Source organism: Staurois parvus, unplaced genomic scaffold, assembly GCF_062004578.1.
Source record: "Staurois parvus isolate SC_StPar_1 unplaced genomic scaffold, SC_StPar_1.0 ptg000154l, whole genome shotgun sequence".
Taxonomy (NCBI): domain Eukaryota; kingdom Metazoa; phylum Chordata; class Amphibia; order Anura; family Ranidae; genus Staurois; species Staurois parvus.
The window spans coordinates 14,174,720-14,196,975 of record NW_028317950.1 but is presented as its reverse complement, the minus strand read 5'-3'; the positions used below and the strand labels follow the sequence as shown (position 1 = coordinate 14,196,975).

At 40.9% G+C, this 22,256-nt stretch overlaps 1 protein-coding gene across 7 annotated transcripts in view; it reads right to left on the bottom strand.

Moving 5' to 3' along the window:
* The window catches only part of RALGDS (ral guanine nucleotide dissociation stimulator), a 227,798-nt gene that overhangs the window by 4,089 nt on the left and 201,453 nt on the right, over positions 1 to 22,256 (bottom strand). For 5 of the 7 annotated variants that reach the window (XM_089675077.1, XM_089675075.1, XM_089675076.1 and 2 more), the window contains exons 5-17: positions 21,169 to 21,362; positions 20,788 to 20,909; positions 19,998 to 20,213; positions 19,790 to 19,893; positions 18,946 to 19,030; positions 14,414 to 14,491; positions 14,243 to 14,329; positions 10,749 to 10,781; positions 8,349 to 8,470; positions 8,111 to 8,206; positions 5,289 to 5,553; positions 3,602 to 3,847; positions 1,680 to 1,794 (exon numbers count right to left, since the gene is read on the bottom strand). In XM_089675077.1, coding sequence (XP_089531203.1) covers positions 1,680 to 1,794; positions 3,602 to 3,847; positions 5,289 to 5,553; positions 8,111 to 8,206; positions 8,349 to 8,470; positions 10,749 to 10,781; positions 14,243 to 14,329; positions 14,414 to 14,491; positions 18,946 to 19,030; positions 19,790 to 19,893; positions 19,998 to 20,213; positions 20,788 to 20,909; positions 21,169 to 21,362 — 1,763 coding nt within the window. The remainder of the gene's footprint in view (positions 1 to 1,679; positions 1,795 to 3,601; positions 3,848 to 5,288; positions 5,554 to 8,110; positions 8,207 to 8,348; positions 8,471 to 10,748; positions 10,782 to 14,242; positions 14,330 to 14,413; positions 14,492 to 18,945; positions 19,031 to 19,789; positions 19,894 to 19,997; positions 20,214 to 20,787; positions 20,910 to 21,168; positions 21,363 to 22,256) is intronic. The other 2 variants (XM_089675072.1, XM_089675078.1) reach the window with 1 other exon arrangement.

The window sequence follows — 22,256 nt, the reverse complement described above, 5'->3', positions numbered from 1 at the left end:
AACCGTTCAGAACAGTATCATTGCATATCATTTTCATATTTGCTTGCTAATGCAGGTTTTAACTACATGTATTTTGTGCATCCACATGCTTTGTTTTTCCTTTTTATGCTGTGCAGTGGATGAATGACTTTGAAGACTTAACATTTACATGAAATTGCGGTGGTCTCATGAGTCACTGAATGGCTGCTCTCATCAAATACAAATCACAGGCATTTCGTTCAATACAGAGTCTCTTTAAATGGAAGCTGCAATGGTTCTGGGTCAATTTTTTAAAACTTACAAATGTATCAAATGATGTGTTATATATTTCTATTATTTGTATACAGACTTTTTTTTTCCTCTAATTTACCTATGCAGTGCAGTGTGCTGAAAAACAGTATGGCATGCACTGCTGCTGCAGTGAATATAACTGAATGAAATGCCACTGTGACAGAAAAAAAGAGGATATTGTGTGATGCGCTGTTCTCAGCCCATCAGCACCACTCCTGCAGGGTATAACAGTAGGTTGAAGTACAAACTCAGTTTTTGTCTGACTCCTCTGACACCCGATTGGGCTGCTGGAGGATAGATGACCCTGTGTAAGCGATAAGTCATGTTTATGCATGGCTATGGACTCTTCCCATGTTGCAGCGCTAGGGCTTAGTGATAGGCCTAAAGCTGTCAACATGGAGAGAGTCACATACTTCCCCATACCCAGCAGTATCAGATAGTTAATGCACCCCAGGGAGCTAAAAGAAGCGACTGACTGAACAGAATGTTAAATGTTTTGGCAGATATAAAAAGATTTTGTATGTGTATTTAGCTTTACTGGTCCTTTTGAGTAGTTTATACAGGACCAGTAAAACAGATCCCATACGCAAAAGCAGAAGCAGTAAAACAGATCCCATACGTAAAAGCAGGAGCAGTAAAACAGATCCCATACGTAAAAGCAGGAGCAGTAAAACAGATCCCATACGTAAAAGCAGGAGCAGTAAAACAGATCCCATACGTAAAAGCAGGGCCAGTAAAACAGATCCCATACGTAAAAGCAGGAGCAGTAAAACAGATCCCATATGTAAAAGCAGGAGCAGTAAAACAGATCCCATACGTAAAAGCAGGGCCAGTAAAACAGATCCCATACGTAAAAGCAGGGCCAGTAAAACAGATCCCATACGTAAAAGCAGGAGCAGTAAAACAGATCCCATACGTAAAAGCAGGAGCAGTAAAACAGATCCCATACGTAAAAGCAGGAGCAGTAAAACAGATCCCATACGTAAAAGCAGGGCCAGTAAAACAGATCCCATACGTAAAGCAGGGCCAGTAAAACAGATCCCATACGTAAAGCAGGGCCAGTAAAACAGATCCCATACGTAAAGCAGGAGCAGTAAAACAGATCCCATACGTAAAGCAGGACCAGTAAAACAGATCCCATACGTAAAGCAGGACCAGTAAAACAGATCCCATACGTAAAGCAGGACCAGTAAAACAGATCCCCCATATGCATATGTCAGCTGTGTATTCAGCTGCTTTGCTGGAGTTCAGTTTTAACAGAGCGAAACCACTGATGTCACAGTATTTGGACAGCAGACAGACCGGTCATTACTGTATAGAAAGTTTCCTCTGAGCCTTCCACTTCTGATTTATTGTCAAACAAAAATCAACATTCTTTTATCGAACAAGAACAATGGAAATTCCTTTACCTCTTTCCTCTGATATGATCTGAACCAGCTCATAGTCTTCTGCCCGCTCCCCATCCAGGTTATGTTTGGCCATCGCTTTTCGGATCACCACCGGCGTTTTATCCTGGCTTGTCACCTACAAGGTAATGAAAGACATAGTCAAGCAAAAAAAAATACTGGCATCCAAGCAGTGGTATCTTAAGCTATTTAAAGCCTAACTCCAGGTTTCATTTTAATCGTAATTGTTTCAAGTCTTCCTTTACTAATACATGCAGCCGCCGTGAGTGCTGTATAAAAACTGTGTCGTTCCGCTACATACAGTATACAGTGCTGGCTTGCGGCAGCAGTACAGGGATTTCCCATCCTGTTCCCAAAACAAAATCCTCTGATTGGCTGAGGAGGAGATCGTGATGTCATCTGCTCACCTCAGCCATTCACAGGAAACCTTGTATTCGTTCATAAAATACAAAGTACGCACAAATGCCCCCATAGTAAGCGGCTTGCTATGGGGGCACTTGCCAGAAGGGAGAGGCCAGTAACGCCAGAAGAGGAGATTTGGGGCTGATCTGTGCAAAACCATTGAACAGAGCAGGCAAGTATAAGATGTTTGTTATTTTTAAAAAATAAAAAGTGAGAATCAATTTAACCACTTCCCATCCACCATATAGCAGATATACTGCTACAGGGTGGAACGGATGTGCAAAATCACATATATACACGTGATTTTGCATTTCTGCGTAGGGGGCCTACCTGTGCCGTTATTCACAGTCGTCAATCACTGAGTCCCGGCCAGTGATTGCCAAGGATCTCAAACTGAAACGGGAGGGGGTATGGAGGACTGTTAGTAAACAAAACAGTTCTCCTCCCTGTCAGCTCGAGCACACTGCTTTCCATGCAAAGACAGGTGCTTACAGTGAAGCACACAGACACAATCCTCTAGTAAAACACACCCAGCACACAGGTAAACCTTTGATTGCCCCAGATGTTAACCCCTTCCTGCCCAGTGCCATTAGTACAGTGTCAGTGCTTTTTATCAGCACTGATCACTGTATTGGTGTGACTGGGGAGGTCAGTGACACCAAGTCAGTTCCCCCCAGTGTCAGAATGCCTGCTGCAGTCATGCTATAAGCCACTGATCGCCAGCATTAGTAGTAAAAATTAAAAAAAAGAAAAATCACAGTATGTGTATATATATATATATATATATATATATATATATATATATACATATACACACACACACACATATATATATATATATATATATATATATATATATATATATATATATATATATATATATATATATATATATATATATATATATATATATATATATATATATCGCCATTTGTAAATGCTATAATTTTTACGTAAACCAATTAATTTACACGTATTGGGATTTTTTTTTTCATAAAGACATGTCGCAGAATACATTTTGGCCTAAATTTATGACGAAATTTGATATTTTAAATTTTTTCTACTGGACATGTTTAATAGCAAAAAGTCAAAAATATTGTTTTTTTCTGAAAATTGTCAGGCGATCAAATACCACTGAAAGAAAGCTGGGGGAGGGAGAAAAAAAAAAAGGACGTAATTTTTATTTGGGTGCAGTGTTGCATGACTGAGCAATTGTCAAAGTAATGCAGAGCCGTAATGCAAAAAATTACCTGGTCAGGAAGGGGGGGGGGCTTGGGGGGTAAATCCTCAGGAGCGCAAGTGGTTAAGTAGAGCTAGGGCCTACCCAAACAATGCATTCAATTTAGATCTAATCTGATAGGCCCCCCACACTAGAGCGTATAGTGTGTGCGCCTTGCTCTGATGATGTGTCAAGACTGCTTGTATTAATACGATATAGTATGTAATGCCTTGCACTTGGCTGGTTACTATAGCAAATACACTCTTTTGTTTTGGAGATTTAGCATAGGTTAAGGATCGCTCACCAGAATGCTCTTGTACATGTTGCCATTATCCACATCTAGGCTGACCCGGATGATGCAGCAGTCGTCTATTTGCTGGTTGTAGAGCGGGAGAGACAGCGAGGAGTAGCTGGAAATGCCAGAGACCGACCGTTTGTGAGTCCGTGAGGCAGAGACAGGAGTGGAGGACACAGAGGAGGAGGAAGCACTGCTGGAACCTGAACCAATGCCAGACGTGTCCAGAGATGACAGTGATGTCGATTCCCAGAACTGGGGAAAAGAATGTCACGTCAGGTACAGTTCTGAGTTGTTTTTGGATTGCAAGTTGGTTTCTTGCATCTCTCAGGCGTCCTGCGGTGAGATATCCCCACCAGAATTCCAATTATTCCCCACTTCCGGTACAAAGGCAAATATTTTGGGAAATCATGGCACCTCATTATGGTCTTGTGGGGGAAGCAGGAATTCTTAGAGCAGTCTCCCACCAAATGGCACTACACTTTAGAGCAAAACTCCAGCCACAACGTTGTCTTGGATGGAGTGTGGAAAGTTTAGATTTCTCTTTTAATCCTGTATGGTCACTATAAACAGGAAATTCTCCCCCCCCCCCCACCCCCGGAACACAGACAGCAATAAAAACCTGATAGACATTCTAACCAATCCACACGCTTTCCAAACTTAAAGAAATGTTTTGGATGGAGTTCCAACTTTGGTGTACCAGCGAATCTTACCATGACTCGCCTAGTGACATACTACAAGACAAAATGGCTTCCATATCCGTAGCACACTAATCTTTTTTTTCTATGGTTGAACTGGATAGACTTTTGTCTTTTTTTCAGCCAGACTAACTATGTAATCTAAAAGCTCAGTAAAGCCAATCTACTTTTATACAGTGTTTCCCAATTTTACAAAATTTTTGTAATGTTGTAAAGGTTTTTATCTTCATGTATATGCTTTTGTGTAGTTTAGCTTTACTGGCCCTTTTTTTTATTTAAACAGACAACACAAACATCACAAACATTTGGGCTGGAAAGGAAACTAATCTCTGGAAACAAAATGTAAAGGCTATGCACTGACTGGTATTTTTAAATCTTCGCTTGTAAATGACAGTCTAAATAGAATCACATTTACAAAGCATTTAGCAACTTTTAGCAGGAATTTGCTAACCATTCAGTAAAAGGTTCTGCCCAGCTCAGCCCAGGATTCCCCCAGAGCTTGCAAAATGCCTGCTGAAGCCCACTGAATGCCATCTGAAGCCTGCCAAAGCTTGCTAAATATCTTGTTATTGCTACAACCAGCATCGTCTGCATTCATTGTTCCCAGGCTGGAGCAGAAAGAATTTAGAGTGCTGCGGCCAAGCCGTCTGACACATTTTCATTAGCAAAGATTACAAATACCAGTTTGTTCCGTCATCTTCATGTTTAGGTCCAACATGCAGAATTCTAACGTGTTTGATTAAACGTGACAGAATTTTAATTTCTTAATCCCACTGAGAATATTGTAGGACTTTAAAGTGTTTAAACACCCATTAATGTCACGTTTTTTGGATAGAAATAACACATAAAGAATGAGTGCGGGGTTCTACGTTGGACTCGTTTGCCCCCCAAGCTGCCACATTTTGTAAGGGTGTAGTTTCCGCCACACACTGAACAATACTAGACAATATGTTCTACAACGCCTTCCACACAGCAAAGCACAGAGAGCAGGGACTGACCCCCTCGGAAGCGCAGCGTTCTGTGGCCTGTGCTGGCGGAGCCTGCGGTGGTTCCTCTCGTACCTTCTTCTCCTGACAGTCTGGGGACTCCGGCACAAAGCTGATGTTAATTTCTTCCACGTCGGAACTGCTGGATCCGGCTGACGTTACACTGACTGAGTCGGTCATGTCGCCTCCGCAGAGGTGGGGGCTGCACTTGAGCTGATCGAAAGACTTGGAATGGGAGCTGACGCTGGCGCATGGCTCTGAGCTTGGTGGCTGCCGGCTACGAGAAATAAAAAGCCCCGAGTTAGGCTAAAATCTTTCACAGTGTTTAATAAAAATGTGACGTAGGAGATCAAAACAAAGGTTTTATGGTTACATCTGATTGCTGCCCAATCTACTAATTTACATTTGCCCTGTGAAACTGTTGGTTTGTTAAAGCCAGTCCTAAATATCTAGGAGATACAAAAACATCATTTAGTCCAATTATGTGTTTAACAAATCAGGCAAATTGCATTTTCATATACAGCAAGGTTTGTTTTCCTAAAGACAAAAAGACTATGCACTTTACAAAGTGCAGTTGCTCCAGAGCTTAGTAAATGAGGTTACGCTTCACTTTGCAAAGAATACCCAATCACGTGTAAAATAAAAAAAAATACTATTTCCTTGCATATGATTGGATGATGGAAGTCAGCAAAGCTTCTGATCATTTACTCAGCTCTGGAACATCTACTCTTGCAGAGTGCAACTGCACTTTATAAAGTGCGCAGTCTATTTGCCTTTAGTGTCCTCTAATCCCTCGCAAAGTGGCATTCATGAAAAAGGGAAAGTATGACCTATCCAGGCCTCCATATTGCTTTGCACACTGTTGACACGTTTTTATTTGCATTAAACAGGGTTTGCTTTTCCATACAAGTCTTTGGGAATGCAATAACCTGCTTGAAGCATATCAAATCAGAAAGAGGTCAAATTTTGAAGCATCTCAGACTGATGTCGTCAAAACAAGTCTAAAGCCTACCAACACAGTCCCTAATAGTATGGATATGCTTACAAAAAGGGAGAGCAGACAGATGGCTTAGTCAGTGTGCTGTTGCTCTTTGCTGACTGGTGGCAGGTCCTGGACCAGCTATATTGCTTAACTGCAGTTTAGTCTACAGGGAGGTTCAGGACTCTAGATATGTCATCATCTCAAGGTTTTAAAATGAAATCCTCATTTTTAACTGCTTTCCCGCCGCCCTACAGCAAATATACTGCCTCAGGGCGACAGAAGTGCACAGAATCACGTATATAATTGTGATTTTAATTTCCGGGTCATGCTATTTGTGGCCTCAGCTGTCAATCACTGGGTCCCAGTTTGTGATACACATGCTGACACACGGTGATTGCGGAGCACTACCAACGGAGGAAGAGAACTATACAGATCTCTCCCCTGTCCGTTCCTGCACAGTGCTTTGCATTATTCTGCATAGCAGAGCCATACAAAGCAATGTGCTTACAGTGGAAAGCACTAACACAGCACCCATAGTAAAACAGCACAGTTAACCCTTTGATGGCCCCACATGTTAACCCCTTCCTGCCCAGTGCCATTAGTAGTGTCAGTGCTTTTTATTAGCACTGATCACTGCATTGGTGTCACTGGGGATGTCAGTGACACCAAGTCAGTTCCCCCCAGTGTCAGAATGCCGCCACAGTCCTGCAATAAGTCACTGATCGCTGCCATTACCAGTAAAAAAAAAAAAAAAAATCCCAATATATATATATATATATATATATATATATATATATATACACACACACCGCCATTTGTAAACACTATAACTTTCATGTAAACAAATTAATTTACATGTATTGGGATTTATTTTAGCAAAGACATGTAACAGAATACATTTTGGCCTACATTTATGACGAAATTTGATTTTTTAAAATTATTTTACTGGACATGTTTAACCCCTTGGCGCCGTCGCCTCCCGGCCCTTTAAGAGTTCAGGACTCTAGATATGTCATCATCTCAAGGTTTTAAAATAAAATCCTCATTTTTAACCGCTTTCCCGCCGCCCTACAGCAAATATACTGCCTCAGGGCGGCAGAAGTGCACAGAATCACAATAATTGTGATTTTCATTTCCGGGTAATGCTATTTGCGGCCTCGGCTGTCAATCACTGGGTCCCGGCTGGTGATACACATGCTGACACACAGTGATTGCGGAGCACTACCAACGGAGGGAGAGAACTATACAGATCTCTCGTCAGTTCTTGCACACTGCTTTGCATGTCCGGTACTCAAGGTCCCGATCTCCTCTTGCGATCGGTATCTTTCCTTGAGTACCGGACATGTGTGCTGGGAGCGCACAGGGCGCGCGCTATCAGCACATAGGTTTTTCTTTATTGCACACAAATGTGTGGCCGCTCGGCATCAAGGCCCAGATGCCGGGAGGTTAATAGCAAAAAGTCAAAAATATTGCTTTTTTTTCCTCAAAATTTCTCAAAAAAAAGCACAGGCGATCAAATACCACCGAAAGAAAGCGCTTTTCGTGGAAAAAAAAAAAAAAAGGATGTAAACTTCATTTGGGTGCAGTGTTGCATGACCGCGCAATTATCAGTTAAAGTAATGCAGGACTGTAATGCAAAAAATGGCCTGGTCAGGAAGGGGGTAAATCCTCAGGAGAGCAAGTGGTTAAAATAAGAGAAAAAGGGCTGTGTTCTTTTAACTCATAATTCCATGCAAACCAATTATTTTTTTATTCTTGGTATATTTTTATTACGGTATTTTTTTTTTTTATCTATTTGGTTTACCTCTTGAGAACAAACTGCATGGATGTGTTGCATCCTGGGGGTACTTACTCGCTCCATCTTTTTATGATCCCAGTGTTTTTCTTGGCCTTCAATGTGTTACTTGCCGATTCAGACAAGGGTTCGATTTCACAGGATAAGCTATAGCTGCAGGAACAAGAAAACAATATATACCTAAGAACAGGAACCAGTTAAGGTGCTGAAACATTACGATTACAATATTGCCACGGCAATGCTATGATAAGATGCCAAGCACATCAGCGCTTCTTCTACACTGCACAATATTCACCTTTCAGCCTCCGTCAGTCGCTCCACACTATGGAACCATTCAACAAAGGAGTCTTCAGGTATGAAGCTGTAGTTGTTACAGGCCGACTGCAATAATTTTATCTGAGCAATAACTTCAAACTCCTAGAAAAGCAGAAACAGTATAAAAGATATAAAAACTGTCTAAACTTTGATATATATCCTTAATATCCATATCTAGAATTACCAGTAATAGGCAAATATTATTCACAATGAATGGGGTAAGCTTAACAGCAAAGTCCTAATCTGCCTCTGTAGTAAACAAAACCATTTGGTACGTCGATGACGTCAAGCCGCAAACCGGATGTGCATGTGCCGCCCTTTTGGATAAGGGAATCCTGCACTTTATTCTACAGTTACACGGTATAGTGAGTTTTTACCCTGCGGTGGACACTTTTAAATGTGAGTGTATTGGATTATTTTAATAAAGTCAGTTTTATTTGGCAAGACTTCACTATATGGAGCATTTTTCTTCATATTAATATACGGAAATCAGTGTCCCAACAAATCAAAAACCCTGTGAAAAACACGTAAATCACTGTCCCAACAAATCAAAAACCCTGTGAAAAACAAACACTCTAAAGAAGTCTTACTTTCACCCTTGAAAGTATAAATTAATTGGCTAAATACCCTTCTTAGTGTTCATGTAATAAATACCCTTCTTAGGTGTTCATACAATCAATATAAATAACAATTTTATCAAAATAACAAAATATAGTCTATACAAATTTCTTCCAAAAAAAAAAAAAAAAAAAAAGCTTATGAGGAAGTCAAGGAAGTGTCGAAACGCGTCAAGGGACGTGACGTTGTCTGAGAAACCGGAAGTAGCGGAGCGGCCATTTTAACTGTGGGAAAAGCGGTTGGCATTCCTGGAAGCTGCTGCAAGGTGGTTCATGGGATATTTTATGGCTGATACATGGCATTTTATGTAAGCATTATCAATAAAGCATGGAGTTATATCTTTACATACTACACTATACAAATCTTTTTTTCTCTATGAATGAATGTACTGGAGTCTTAAAGGAGACCAGAGTATCGATAAGAGTATTGGGGAATCAGAAGGTATCCACAAGGTCCTAGCATATCTATATCTGTACCCTCCATTGGAGATATATATATATATATATATATATATATATATATATAAAGGCTGACTTATTACTTATTTGGGTAAGGATATGCAATTCAGCCACATTAGATGTGTACACTGAGTGTTCACTGAAGTACTTTATAAATACACAGAGTGGTTCACTATCACATATTTCACAGGTCACCACGTGTTTGCATGATTTATGCGTTTTTGCACGAGGCCTAGAAGGTTTTTTTGTTTAAGTATTTATGATATTTTGATGAATTTATATGAGGATAATGCACTATTGAGTTTTCTTTTATTTTGGAGGTACACAGCACATACTGGATTCATATGGCGAGTTTTTTTGGAAGAAATTTTTATGGACTTTATTTGGTTATTTTGATTATTTATATTGATTATATGAACACTAAGAAGCGTATTTAGTCAAATTTTTTTCATATGTTTGTGGATCGTTCTGGAGATTTTAAGTGCTGACGGTGGTGAAGATCTTGGTACAAATTTACCCTCCTGGGCAGGGGCGGACTGACCATTTGGAAACTCGGGCACTGCCAGAGGGCCCGGGGTCAGTAGGGGGCTCCATGAGATGTCCCTGGTACCTTTTTCATAGGCTTTTTTGAGTTTCGACAAGGACACAGGGGCCGCATGATCCCCTATTGCCTGGGGGCCCCATGAGTTGTCAGTCTGCCCCGGGTTAAAGGTAAAAGTGTAGTTCGACCTGGTATTTCGGGTCAAACTTGAAGGTGAGCGCAATAGTGTGTCAGAGGTGGATGAGCACTAAGGGGTGACACGGGAGCACCGTACATGTGTATACAGTAGCGTGATCACATAGACTCACCTGGAGTACAGCGGATTTAAAGGGACGGTTCACCATTATTTTGAACCGCTTATTGATGGTATATTTGGTATACGATGCACAGGAGATATACCGCACAAGCACATGTGAAGATATTGGGAGTGTTAAAGGGACAGTTCACTATTTAGAACAGTTCATTTGATATTTGTGTACACTGTTCATTTTGCACTGATATATGCAGTTTTATGGGTATTCATATGTATGTGTTGATATATTTGGTGTAGCACACATTATGGTCACTAAGCACTATTTTTGTTTTCACGATTCGTTTATACACGTTGGATATTAGTAGCACCGTATATGAGTTCATAGTACTGCTCTGCAGTTTTTTGATTTATGGCTTACATGTGGGAACACATTACATGCTAGCTGCAATATTTGTCTCATAGGAGGTCCATTGCGCTGAGGGTTTTTTCATACACAAAACCAAGACTCACCTTGCGTCTCTTCTCGAAGTTTATAAGGCCACCCTGCAAAAATCAAAGAGTTCATCAATGAGCGTTTGTAATAAATAAGCCCACTTAGAGCTACCGCTACCTCTAATGGCTACAAAACCTTGCACCACTGCCATGTTAGAATTAACCTTTTCTGTATAAAAATACTTCTAATGTTCCTTTGCCTATGCCAGGTAGATGTGCAGAAAACCCCAATGTCAGCTGCTCTGGCTCAGCAAGCTTGGCAGGTCTAAGCCAAGAAAATCATTTACCTCCCATGATGCATTGTGAGCTTCCTTCTCTTTGTGCAGTTAACATTATGTAAAAAGGGAAGACTGAATTATTATAGGGGAAGGTGCTAGCACTTATACTCTATATCTGCAAATTTAGTCATTTCTGCAGCCAACTTAAAAACCGCATCCTGCTTGTTAATAAGAGCCAGAAATCGGCTTAAATTACACTTTTGTTTAAAGCTAAAGGCAGGCAGTTATAAAAAGACCCAAATATTGCATTGCTGTATTTATTCATACAATCATTAAATTTATTTTTTATATGTAAGCAGAGCAATAACCTGAATTCAACCTGGTATATGTTTTTTGGAATCCCCTGCACAATACAGACTGGCAGACGGAGAAGCAGCACCAGAAGCCGATCAGCTGTGGTGCAGTGCTCATGTGTTAACAAGGGACAGGCAGACAGGAGAAGAGATCAGAGTGACACAGAGATGAGCTCATCCATGTGTTGCCTCTGCATTCACGGACAAGGCACAGTGCTGTATACCAGAACTGTGTAAATCCCAGATCTGGGTGGGCATACATATAAATATTTTGGAAGGTAACGCAGCATTCTTAACCACTTACCTACCGGGCACTTTTACCCCCATTCCTGCCCAGGCCAATTTTCAGCCTTCAGCACTCATAGTTTGAATGCCAATTGTGGGGTCATACAACATTGTACCAATATGAAATTTTTAGCATTTTTTTCATATAAATAGAGCTTTCTTTTGGTGGTATTTAATCACCGACTTTATTTTTTGCTAAACAAAAAAACCTGAAGCTTTTTGAAAAAAAACACACTTCTTTTTCTTCGTTTTTTTTATAAAATTTTGCAAATAACATTTCCTCATAAATTTAGGTCAAAATGTATTCTGCTACATTTCCTTGGTAAAATACCCCAAATATATAAATAATAGTGTATATTATTTAGTCTATTATTTAGTCTGTAGGAAAGTTAGAGTCCACAAACTATGGTATATACAGTTGTGTCCAAAATTATTCAACCCCCACTGAAATTGAGTGTTTTGGCCAGTTTGACATTGCTTTTGATCATTCAGTCATCTTGCTTACATTTACATTAAAGAGGCACTTGTAGGTCAGACAAATATAACATAACAGTTATAATGAAATAACCACAAATGTCTTTTCTGTGCTCACAGCATTATCAGTTTTATTCAACCCCCAAGTGACATTCAATCTTAGTACTTAGTACAGCATCCTTTTACAGTTATAACAGCTTTTAAACGTGAAGCATAGCTTGACACAAGTGTCTTGCAGCGATCTACGGGTATCTTCGCCCATTCTTCATGGGCAAAGGCCTCCAGTTCAGTCACATTCTTAGGCTTGCGCACTGCAACTGCTTTCTTTAAGTCCCACCAGAGGTTCTCAATCGGATTTAAGTCTGGTGACTGCGATGGCCACTCCAAAATGTTCCAGCCTTTCCTCTGCAACCATGCTCTAGTGGACTTGGAGGTATGCTTGGGATCATTGTCCTGTTGAAAGGTCCAACGTCTCCCAAGCCTCAGGTGTGTGACGGACTGCATCACGTTTCCATCCAATATCTCCTGGTACTGAAGAGAATTCATGGTACCTTGCACACGCTGAAGCTTCCCTGTACCTGCAGAAGCAAAACAGCCCCAAAGCATGATTGACCCTCCACCATGCTTCACAGTAGGCAAGGTGTTCTTTTCATCATAGGCCTTGTTCTTCCTCCTCCAAACATAGCGTTGATCCATGGGCCCAAACAGTTCTAATTTTGTTTCATCAGTCCACAGAACACTATCCCACAACTTTTGTGGTTTGTCCACATGGCTTTTGGCATACTGCAGTCGACTCTTCTTATTCTTTGGAGACAGCAAGGGGGTACGCCTGGGAGTTCTGGCACGGAGGCCTTCATTACGCAGTGTGCGTCTTATTGTCTGGGCTGAAACTTCTGTACCCACATCTGACAAATCTTTTCTCAGTTCCTCAGCAGTCACACGGGGACTTCTCTCCACTCTACGCTTCAGGTAGCGCACAGCAGTCGAAGTCAGCATCTTCTTTCTGCCACGACCAGGTAGCGTTTCAACAGTGCCCTTTGCCTTGAATTTGCGAATGATGCTTCCTAAGGTGTCTCTTGGTATGTTTAACATCTTTGCAATCTTCTTATAGCCATTGCCCTTCCTGTGAAGAGAAATCACCTCTTCTCTTGTCTTCCTGGACCATTCTCTTGCCTTCACCATGTTTGTAACCACACCAGTAAATGTCTAGAAGGAGCTGAGTATCACAGTCATTTTAAAGCTGCCTAATTGGTGCTTATTATGCTTGATTGCTGCTCGGTGACATCCACAGGTGTTTTCAATACCTGATGGAAAGCACCTGTATGAACCTCTGTTCTTCAGAGTGGTAGTCTTTAAGGGGTTGAATAATTGTGGCAATGAAGAAACCACATAAGAACCATTTACTACTGTATTACATAAACAATTGATGTCATTTTAGTTGCATTTGGGTAGTTACAACGTCCTTGTAGGATTTGATTCTGAATACAATTCCAAATGTACACTATAGTCCCTAAACCCCTTTACAGCATTGGGGGTTGAATAATTTTGGACACAACTGTATATCTGACAATCGGCCAATCTCATTTCTTGAGGCCCGAAAACACCAGTAAGCCAGTAAGGAGAGAGAGAGGGGGTGGGGCTGAGCCGCAGCTCTTTGCATTAATAGGCTTGCAGAGCAGCGGCTCGGGAGCTACCCTGCTTGGGTGCCCCCATAGCAAGCTGCTTGCTTTAGGGGTACTCAGCAGGAGGGAGGGGCACGGAGTGCTGGCAGAGGACCCGAGAATAGGAGGATCAGAGCTGCTCTGTGCAAAACCACTGCACAAATCAGGTAATGAAATACTTTTTTTTTTTTTTAATTGCCTTTAATATCACTTTACGGTTTTCTAGTGCTGAAAACCACATATCTGTGCACAGGTCCTTATTCATCTTTCTGAAAGCCCCAGGAGACCCTGATAAAACAGTGCTCAGTTTCTCATTTCTAAAGTCGTAGCTGCCACAACCCCTTCCTGTAATGCATTCTAATCAAGAGAGGTTTGCACATCAGTGGGGATGTAAGCTGTACCCTGACTTTGGAGCAGTCAGTATCTGCACATTGAGAACTCCAGGATTCATTCAGGAAAACAAGGAAAAAGTAGTGAGTATCAATACACATTGAATTGAGAACAACCGCAAATCACCCTACCTCTAAATAATCCTTCATTGCAGTATCCAGCATGACCAGGTCAGTAAGGAAAGTGCCTAGATAAGGGATGGTGCCCTGCATAACTCCCTGTGAATAGAAGATGTATTAACATTAATGGACACTAGAGGGAGCAAGCAGAAAAGTCATCCTATTTGTAGAGGAATTGCCTACCATTTCTCGCTGCTGCTGTTGCCTCTTCTGTGCTCTTTTAGGGTTAAGATCCAAAGTTGCAAATTTTGAGGTGCCCTCCTGCAAAGATATCAGAAAGAAAAGAAAATGAATGGGAGAGTTCTATATGTGCATATGTGAAAGAGAAACAAAAAAAAACAAAAAAAAAAACGAGCATTAAATTACAGAAGAAAAACAAAAACATTCTTAGTGGGGAACTCTCGGCTGTTAACCCGCCAAAAACCACGGACTGCCTGGGGCTGGAGAATATTAAACAAGCCATGCCCTCCCACCCAACAGACCTCTGACTGCTCGCCAGACCCCTCAGAGCAATGCAAACTATGCATGAGCAATTGTTTCACAGCGATATGGCGATAATATGAGGAATTCACGTGAAAGGCCGATCCCAGGTTTGTAACCAGGCCAAGAATAGAATAACATTTATGTCTCTGCCCTAGCTGCGTAACAGAGATTAAAATGTGTTTTACAAGTGGCGGGCAGCTGCCTCTGAGGTAGTCAGTAGTGGGAGCAAAGTATTTTGGGAATGTGAGGCGAAGAGCCTGGCTGGTGAATAGCTAGGTGCCCACTCAGGATTCGGGAATCTTGTGGACCACAACACATTCATCCTCATTCTACAAAGACAGCAGCTGCTTCTAAAAGGGTTTTTAATGAGACACTTTTGATTTGCCTCGAACGAGCAAAAGTGACAAGTTCAAAACAAAGTTATGGTGCACCGATGTCACTTCTGGAAATCCCCAGGCAGCTCTCTGGTCTCCACTTTAAATGGGCATATCCATTTTGAGAGAACTGATTTTTTTAAAAGAAAAAAACAAATTACAGATGTTTCTCAATACCCTTGCATGCACTTTTATCTTCCTTGTGCCTCATTCACATCATTTATTAACAGGGGCATCATCAGATTCTTGCAGCAAGAATATGCCGATTCCTACACTTGAAATCACAGGTATTTGTGAACAGCTGCAGCCAGAAAGCCAGTACAAGGCTTTGACAGGCTAACTGGAGCTGTGGCTGTCCATCATTGGTCACATGTAATCACACGTCAAGCATGTTACCTGTTGTTAGGGACAGATGATTGGCCTTGGACGCAATCTGTCTGCATCCAGAGCGTGTGAACATCAGTGGCTGCTGTGACCCCGTCATTGCTTTGTACAGGCATCCTGGCAACAGTTGTTTGCAATCACCTGTGATCAGAGCCACAGGAATCCGCTGATGGCCCTATTTCTAATAGGCCATATTAGACGGGGAGAAAACCGGCCGATTTTTCGTCCGGAAAAAAAATTGTCCGATTTTCGGATCGTTAGTGGTGTAATCGGTCGCCCATTTTTTGTGATTTTGACACACTTTTTTTTATTGGTCATGTTGGCAAAACAAATCGGCCAATTTTGTCGTTCGGCCGATTTTCGCGGCAATGACGGACAAATCGGCCGATCTTTTTTTCGATTTTAAAAAATGTGCATGAGCAGTGACCAGCAAGAAGAAGGAAAAGAAGAAATAGAATATGAATAAGAAGAAAAAGTAAAAATAGAATAAGAAGAAGAAGAAGAAAAAGAATATGAATAAAAAGAAGAAAACAAAAAAAAAAAAAAAAGAATTTCAGTCCGATATTATATTTGACATTTAAAAGTATAGCAACATTGTATCTATTTGTATCCGAATAGAAACATCTGTATCCGAAATGGAAACAAATAGATACAATGTTGCAACTTTTTCTTCTTCATGTTCGATTTCTTCTTCATATTCTATTTCTTTTTTCTGCTTCTTATTCATATTCTATTTCTTTTTTCTCTTCTTATTCATATTCTATTTCTTCTTTTCTTATTCATATTCTATTTATTCTGTCAAATATAAAATAGTGGAGCTCTCTGCAGGGACACCGCTATTATATTTGCCGGCCGTAGACGGGACGAGAATCAGCCAACTTTTTTTCTACCAATGGTGGTAACGTCGGCCGATTGAACGACCGATTTTTCGTTTTTCTAAAAGAAACAGCCGGTTTTCTCCCCGTCTATGGCCTGCATAAGTGTCCTTGAGAGCTTTGACTACTGTGTGTTCCCCTGCTCATAAATGAGTGTTCTAAATGACAGTTCAACTCGATTCTGACATCCATTTTGTTCTGTGCACTTTGAAGCTATACAGCTTATGATCTACCAAACAATAAAGGGGGCATAGAGGATTAGCAAAGCTAAGAATCATGAAAGAAATGTAATCGTACATAACTGAGAAATAGCTGAATGCACAGTGAGAAGATCACACAGAGATACCCTTTAATAGCGCTGTCAGGCTGCCTGTTGCTTTTGATAATGAAGTAAGAAGAGCGTGGGCTGAAAAGAGAACAGAGCTGGCCAACAATTTGCTCTTGGTCATGGCTGGAAAGTAGAGATAAGAAGAGGGATTCCCTTATACTCCTACACACATCATCACGCCCAAGTCTGACACACTGAACCTGCACTTAGCCTGCTGTGAGCAAGAGGGCGTGTACCAGGGGTTCCCCATACTGATAAGCAGGATGACATAAGACTAGCAGCTTTTATGTATGGCACGCACACACCAGCCCGATCGGAGGTACCCTGCTCACAACACCAAGAATACACAAACATGGTGGGGAAGGGCTAGCAGAAAAACAAACACAATAGGAAGATGAGCTAAAGGAGATAAGACACAAAAAGGGAGAAAAGAAGGACAACTATAGATCGCAAGTGTGGCCATTTAAAAACCCAGCTGATAACGACACGTGATCAACAGCTATGTGCAATATGGGGCCTAATGTAAAGTTCAAGGAAATCCAAAAAATGACTGTGTAAATACTGTATGTTATAAGGTCATGACTGTGCAACTGTAAAAATAGGACCCTTTCTTCACAGTAACAGTTCCACAGGCTTTAAAATAAAGAAAAAAACAAAAAACAAGATGTACTAAAAGTAGATATAAACCCATTCAGCACATCTCTCCAACACATGCATTTCTCCAATACATACAAAATGTATGACCAAACAATGCCGGTTGATCCTGCCAGAAATGCAATAAGCTTCTAACTTCCTGATGTACTGAAATTACAACTACGGTTGTCAGCCATGCACAGTTCTCCTACACGGACTACTAAACATTTTCCTAAATCCAGAAGGGACAAACCTTCAAAGAATAAGGAACATTTTAGGCACTATACTAAACAATAAACATAGATAAAATCTAAAAAATTTTTCTTAAAGTATATTAAGTAAGGTGGACCAATTAATCCACCAATTGTACACAAATGTATAAAACATAACCAGCAGTTCACACAATTGTATTTGATGATTCCATGTCCCACTAAGAACTCCGACGCATTTCGCAGTTCACATCTGCTTCTACAAAGGCTTTGCCGGGATCGTCACAGTGTTCAATTACGATACATTTTTTTTTGTTTCGAGAGAACAGTTTACACCAATGTCTGCTGCCCCAGCAGGAGATGTCACATCATATACCCATTGATCTTCCCCCACCACAGGGGGCAGGGAGGAAAACACAAGGCCAGTGTTGGCCACTGGGCCAAACAGAGGAGAAGAGGGGATGAAGACCACCACAAACCAAAAATTGGCCCACTGCTATCTGCCACCAACCTCCAAGCCACAAAAAATGGCGGGTAAATATAACTGCTCAAGCACTCTGATGAGGACTATGGAGATAATCAAGCCCAGCTCCTCATGGTCAATAACAGGTCGGTCCATCAAATAATGCAAAAGCCCAGTGATACTAAACACATTCCCTTGATGTTGCGGAGATTTGGAAAGAGACTTCCTGTCCTAGGATGACAACATTGCTGCTACAGTACAGTGATTGAGCGTTGTAACCCTAGGACAGGAAATGTGCTACTGGCAGGGTCACCAGGTGAAAAAGGGAAAAGAGCCTGAAAAAATACATGAATGCAGCCACCACATCTAAGGACTAGTAAACTGCAATACATACCATAACAGCAGGTGGGGGATCTTCTCCCTGCACCTGCTGTCATAATTTAAAAAAGCACAGCCACGCGGTGCTCTGCCCAAACAGCCATATCATTCCTTCACAACAGATTTCTGTGAATGAAGTACAAAGGCTGACAGATTGTAGTTCTCAATGAACTGAGAGGGTGCTGGTGAGCGTTCTGGTAGTTCATTGATTCATCCTGCAATTCAGTAACAGCCTGGCTGTACAAGATATGGGCAAACAGTATACTGAGAAGTCTGTAGAAGCCTGGCATTGCAGATTGTGGGTGCAATACTTAAAAAGCTCCAGTGTTATATATATATATATATATATATATATATATATATATATATATATAAAAATATATATGCGCATCAGGTTTGCTTTAATCCCCTTCCCAGACAGCATATATCTTTCTTTCACTACTTTCCTTCTATATATTGCCTTTAAAACCTCTTTACAAATGTCATTCAAGCTGATCGAAATGCAATGCTGTGAGGCCCGAGTGTAGCTGCACACAATGCACACTCCTTTCCTCTGAACATTTCGAATAGTTCTTTATAAACACCCACCTTAATCAACAGCTCACGGCTTAATGAGTGGTTGTTCTCATCCGAAAAGATTTCGGAAAGCTCCATAAATATCCGAAAGCTCTCCCTGAAAACAAGAACAAAAAATGACTGTTGGTGGTACATTAAGAAGGGCTGATTAAATGCACAGCTATGTGAGAAAGTGCTGATGAAAACCATCTAACTTAAGAAATTACATTATACTTATTCAGGTAAGTTAAAAGCAAGGCAGAACTTGGAGTTATACTGAATGGGGAAAGAACAAAGAGAGGGCGCACAGGCCTAGTGCATTACCATAAAAAATGTTTAATAAGAAATAAAATAGGTGTTGTACTCACAAACGACAATAAAGTCAAGGCACATCATAAAAGAACAGCTGGGTCAACACCACGCTGAGTAACAGTCCGTAATGGGGAATGTAGACATCCAATAGGCTGACGCGTTTCGAGGACTTGCCTCTTCCTCAGAGCCACTGTGTCTCTGACCCAGCTGTTCTTTTATGATGTGCCTTGACTTTATTGTCGTTTGTGAGTACAACACCTATTTTATTTCTTATTAAACATTTTTTATGGTAATGCACTAGGCCTGTGCGCCCTCTCTTTGTTCTTTCCTCATTCAGTATATTTGGATTCCCCCGGTCTGTTGAGGGCAGCAAGGTGTGCATGTTCCAGGACATTCTTAATGTGGTTGCAGCATGCATCGAGTCCATCCCCAAGCGCAGGAGCATTTGTGTTTGCTGGTTCATAGAACTTGGAGTTACGCTAGAGTTACTACTTTTTAAACACATTGTTCTGTCTTATCAGATTAAAGATCTGATGCAAACATAGACATGATGGTTCATCCTCACCTAGAAACTTCATCCCAGGTCTTCTTCAGCCTGTGAATGGCATTACATTGAAGAGCTGACAAGATGGCACGCAGTGAGGAGAAATTTTTCAGAATACGACACTCCTAGAGACAAAGAGATTTATGTTTAGTCAGCTATTTAAATGCTGATATTGATAATCAAAAGTTATTTTTGAGAGTACAGCTAAGCAGGTATGTGTCACACGTACCCTGGCTACGTCTATCCATCGCTCTATAATCTTGACTCTCTGCTGGGGCTTCAGCGACCGGTCGCTCAGGCACGTGGATATGACGCAGTTGGTGACGCTATTGAACTGGGAGACGGTGGCGCGGATGGTTGGTGCCAGGTGTTCTTTGCCTTTCTTATCTCTTTGGGACCAAATGCAACCCAAGCAGTGGTAAGGTACCACCTTCTTGAAGAGATCCTAAAATAAAGACCAGCAGGATTATGAGAATAGAACCAAACTATGGCAAATGTAGAAAGGGTGGGGGGGACCAAATGCAACCCAAGCAATGGTAAGGTACCACCTTCTTGAAGAGATCCCAAGAAGAAGACAAGCAGGATTGTGAAAATATAACCAAACTATGGCAAATGTAGAAAGGGGGGGAGTTAGAGAAATCAAAGGTGGAGGTTTAGTGACATGGCCATTAAATTACTTCAAATGTAACTAGTACAGATGTATTTATATACTACATATGAAACGTGGTTGTAAACTCAAGATTGTTCCTCCGTTTTTCCTTTTCGATAGATTATTTACTTATTGAGCTACATTCAAAGATGTTCCAACATTAATGTAACTAGACCAAGTATGGCTACAGTTCCTCCAAATCAATGACCAAGGATGGAAATTTTCTTACTCACTACTATGGACATTTTAAAAAAGGTGTAGTGAAAGTATCCTAAAAATTGATGTTATACGTCATGACCCTGCCTACAATATTAAATACATTGGAAAACATTAAGAGGAGATACATGGAGGCACCTTGTGCAGAACTTACAGCATCCATGACGGTGAACTGTTCAGCCACCATATCCTGCCGGAAAGACAGGAAGTCCGGCTTCGGCTCTAAGAGCGAGCACTCGTCCAGAAGACGGAAAGTGCAACTTGAGTGATCCAAAACTGTAAGATGAGATGGGAAGGTTATGTAATGTATATAATAGAATAATAATAATGGAAATATGTTCCAGCAAGCATTTAAAAACTGCAAGATCACAACAAACACTCACAAATTAGTACTCAATAACAAGAACTCTTTATTGTACGAGTCAATAACCATTTGTGAAATACGCTTTACCAACTTTTAGACAATAACCCTTCAGATATTCTTAGAATTTGCCCAAATTCAGAAGTGTGTCAAGTATTCCCCCACACCACTCACCATCCTGATCCACTTCGCTGATCTCTTGCCGCTGGAACTGGGTTAAAAGATTGCGCGCTCTGCGCTCCAGGTCCGAGCCAGGGATATTGTGCCGCACATAAGCGATAAGCTGCTTTAAACAGACGTAATCGGGTGCTTGCCGAAAATCCTCTGAATACTGGTCCAGCCATGCTCCCAAGATGGAGGAGATTGTGCTGGAGGAGAAATTGAAAACATGGATTTGGTTTTATGCAACAGAGGTCTGAAGAGGAAGAGAATAACATGGTCTGTATTCCTAGAGATAACAATGCTTACAAAGTGGAGGAAAAGACTGAAGCATGGATTTTCCTTTCTGTGTAGAACATCCTTAATGCAGATTCACAACAATACATATTTGAGCCAATTAGCGCATCATAAGTACAGTATTACACAATGTTGGAAGAGGAGTTCCAGGCACTGTATATTTTTACATAGTTACATTGGTCAAGCTTGAGCCAATGTACCTATGTATTTCCCATACCTGGCTGATGCCCCTGGAAGCTAGAAATTGCTGACGTAGATGCTGCTACTCCAGCAATTTCCACTTACTTCCAAGTTTCTTGCTGAGCAGCTGGCCTGATGTATTGTTAACACAGGAGGTCAGCATTGTGAACACAGAGGTAAATTAATTACACATAGCCTAATTTCTGAACTTGTTTTGCTGTCTTTGTATGTATGGATTGCATGGATTGTTATCGTGGTGAAAATTTCATGTCAATAGCACCTTTAGAAATATATTTACCTAGAAAAAAGGCGATGTGCTCAAAACTTATTTTACCTGCTGTATAATTATACTTTATTCATAGAAACTAGGTTTTTAAACCATTAATGCCCAACTATATTACTTACAGCACCTTCAGCTGGTCTCTATCAAATGTATGTCTAAGAAAAAAATAAAGAATTCTACTATTCCCCGTTCTGTACTGTACATTGAGGATCATAAAAAAAAATCCAGTGTACTTATCTTGTCGATAAAAGCCACATGTGCAATATAGGGTGTAATATTTGCTGCACAGGGAAAGATTAAACTGAAAAGGTACATCTCTGGAGGGCAGCAGCAATGTGAATGG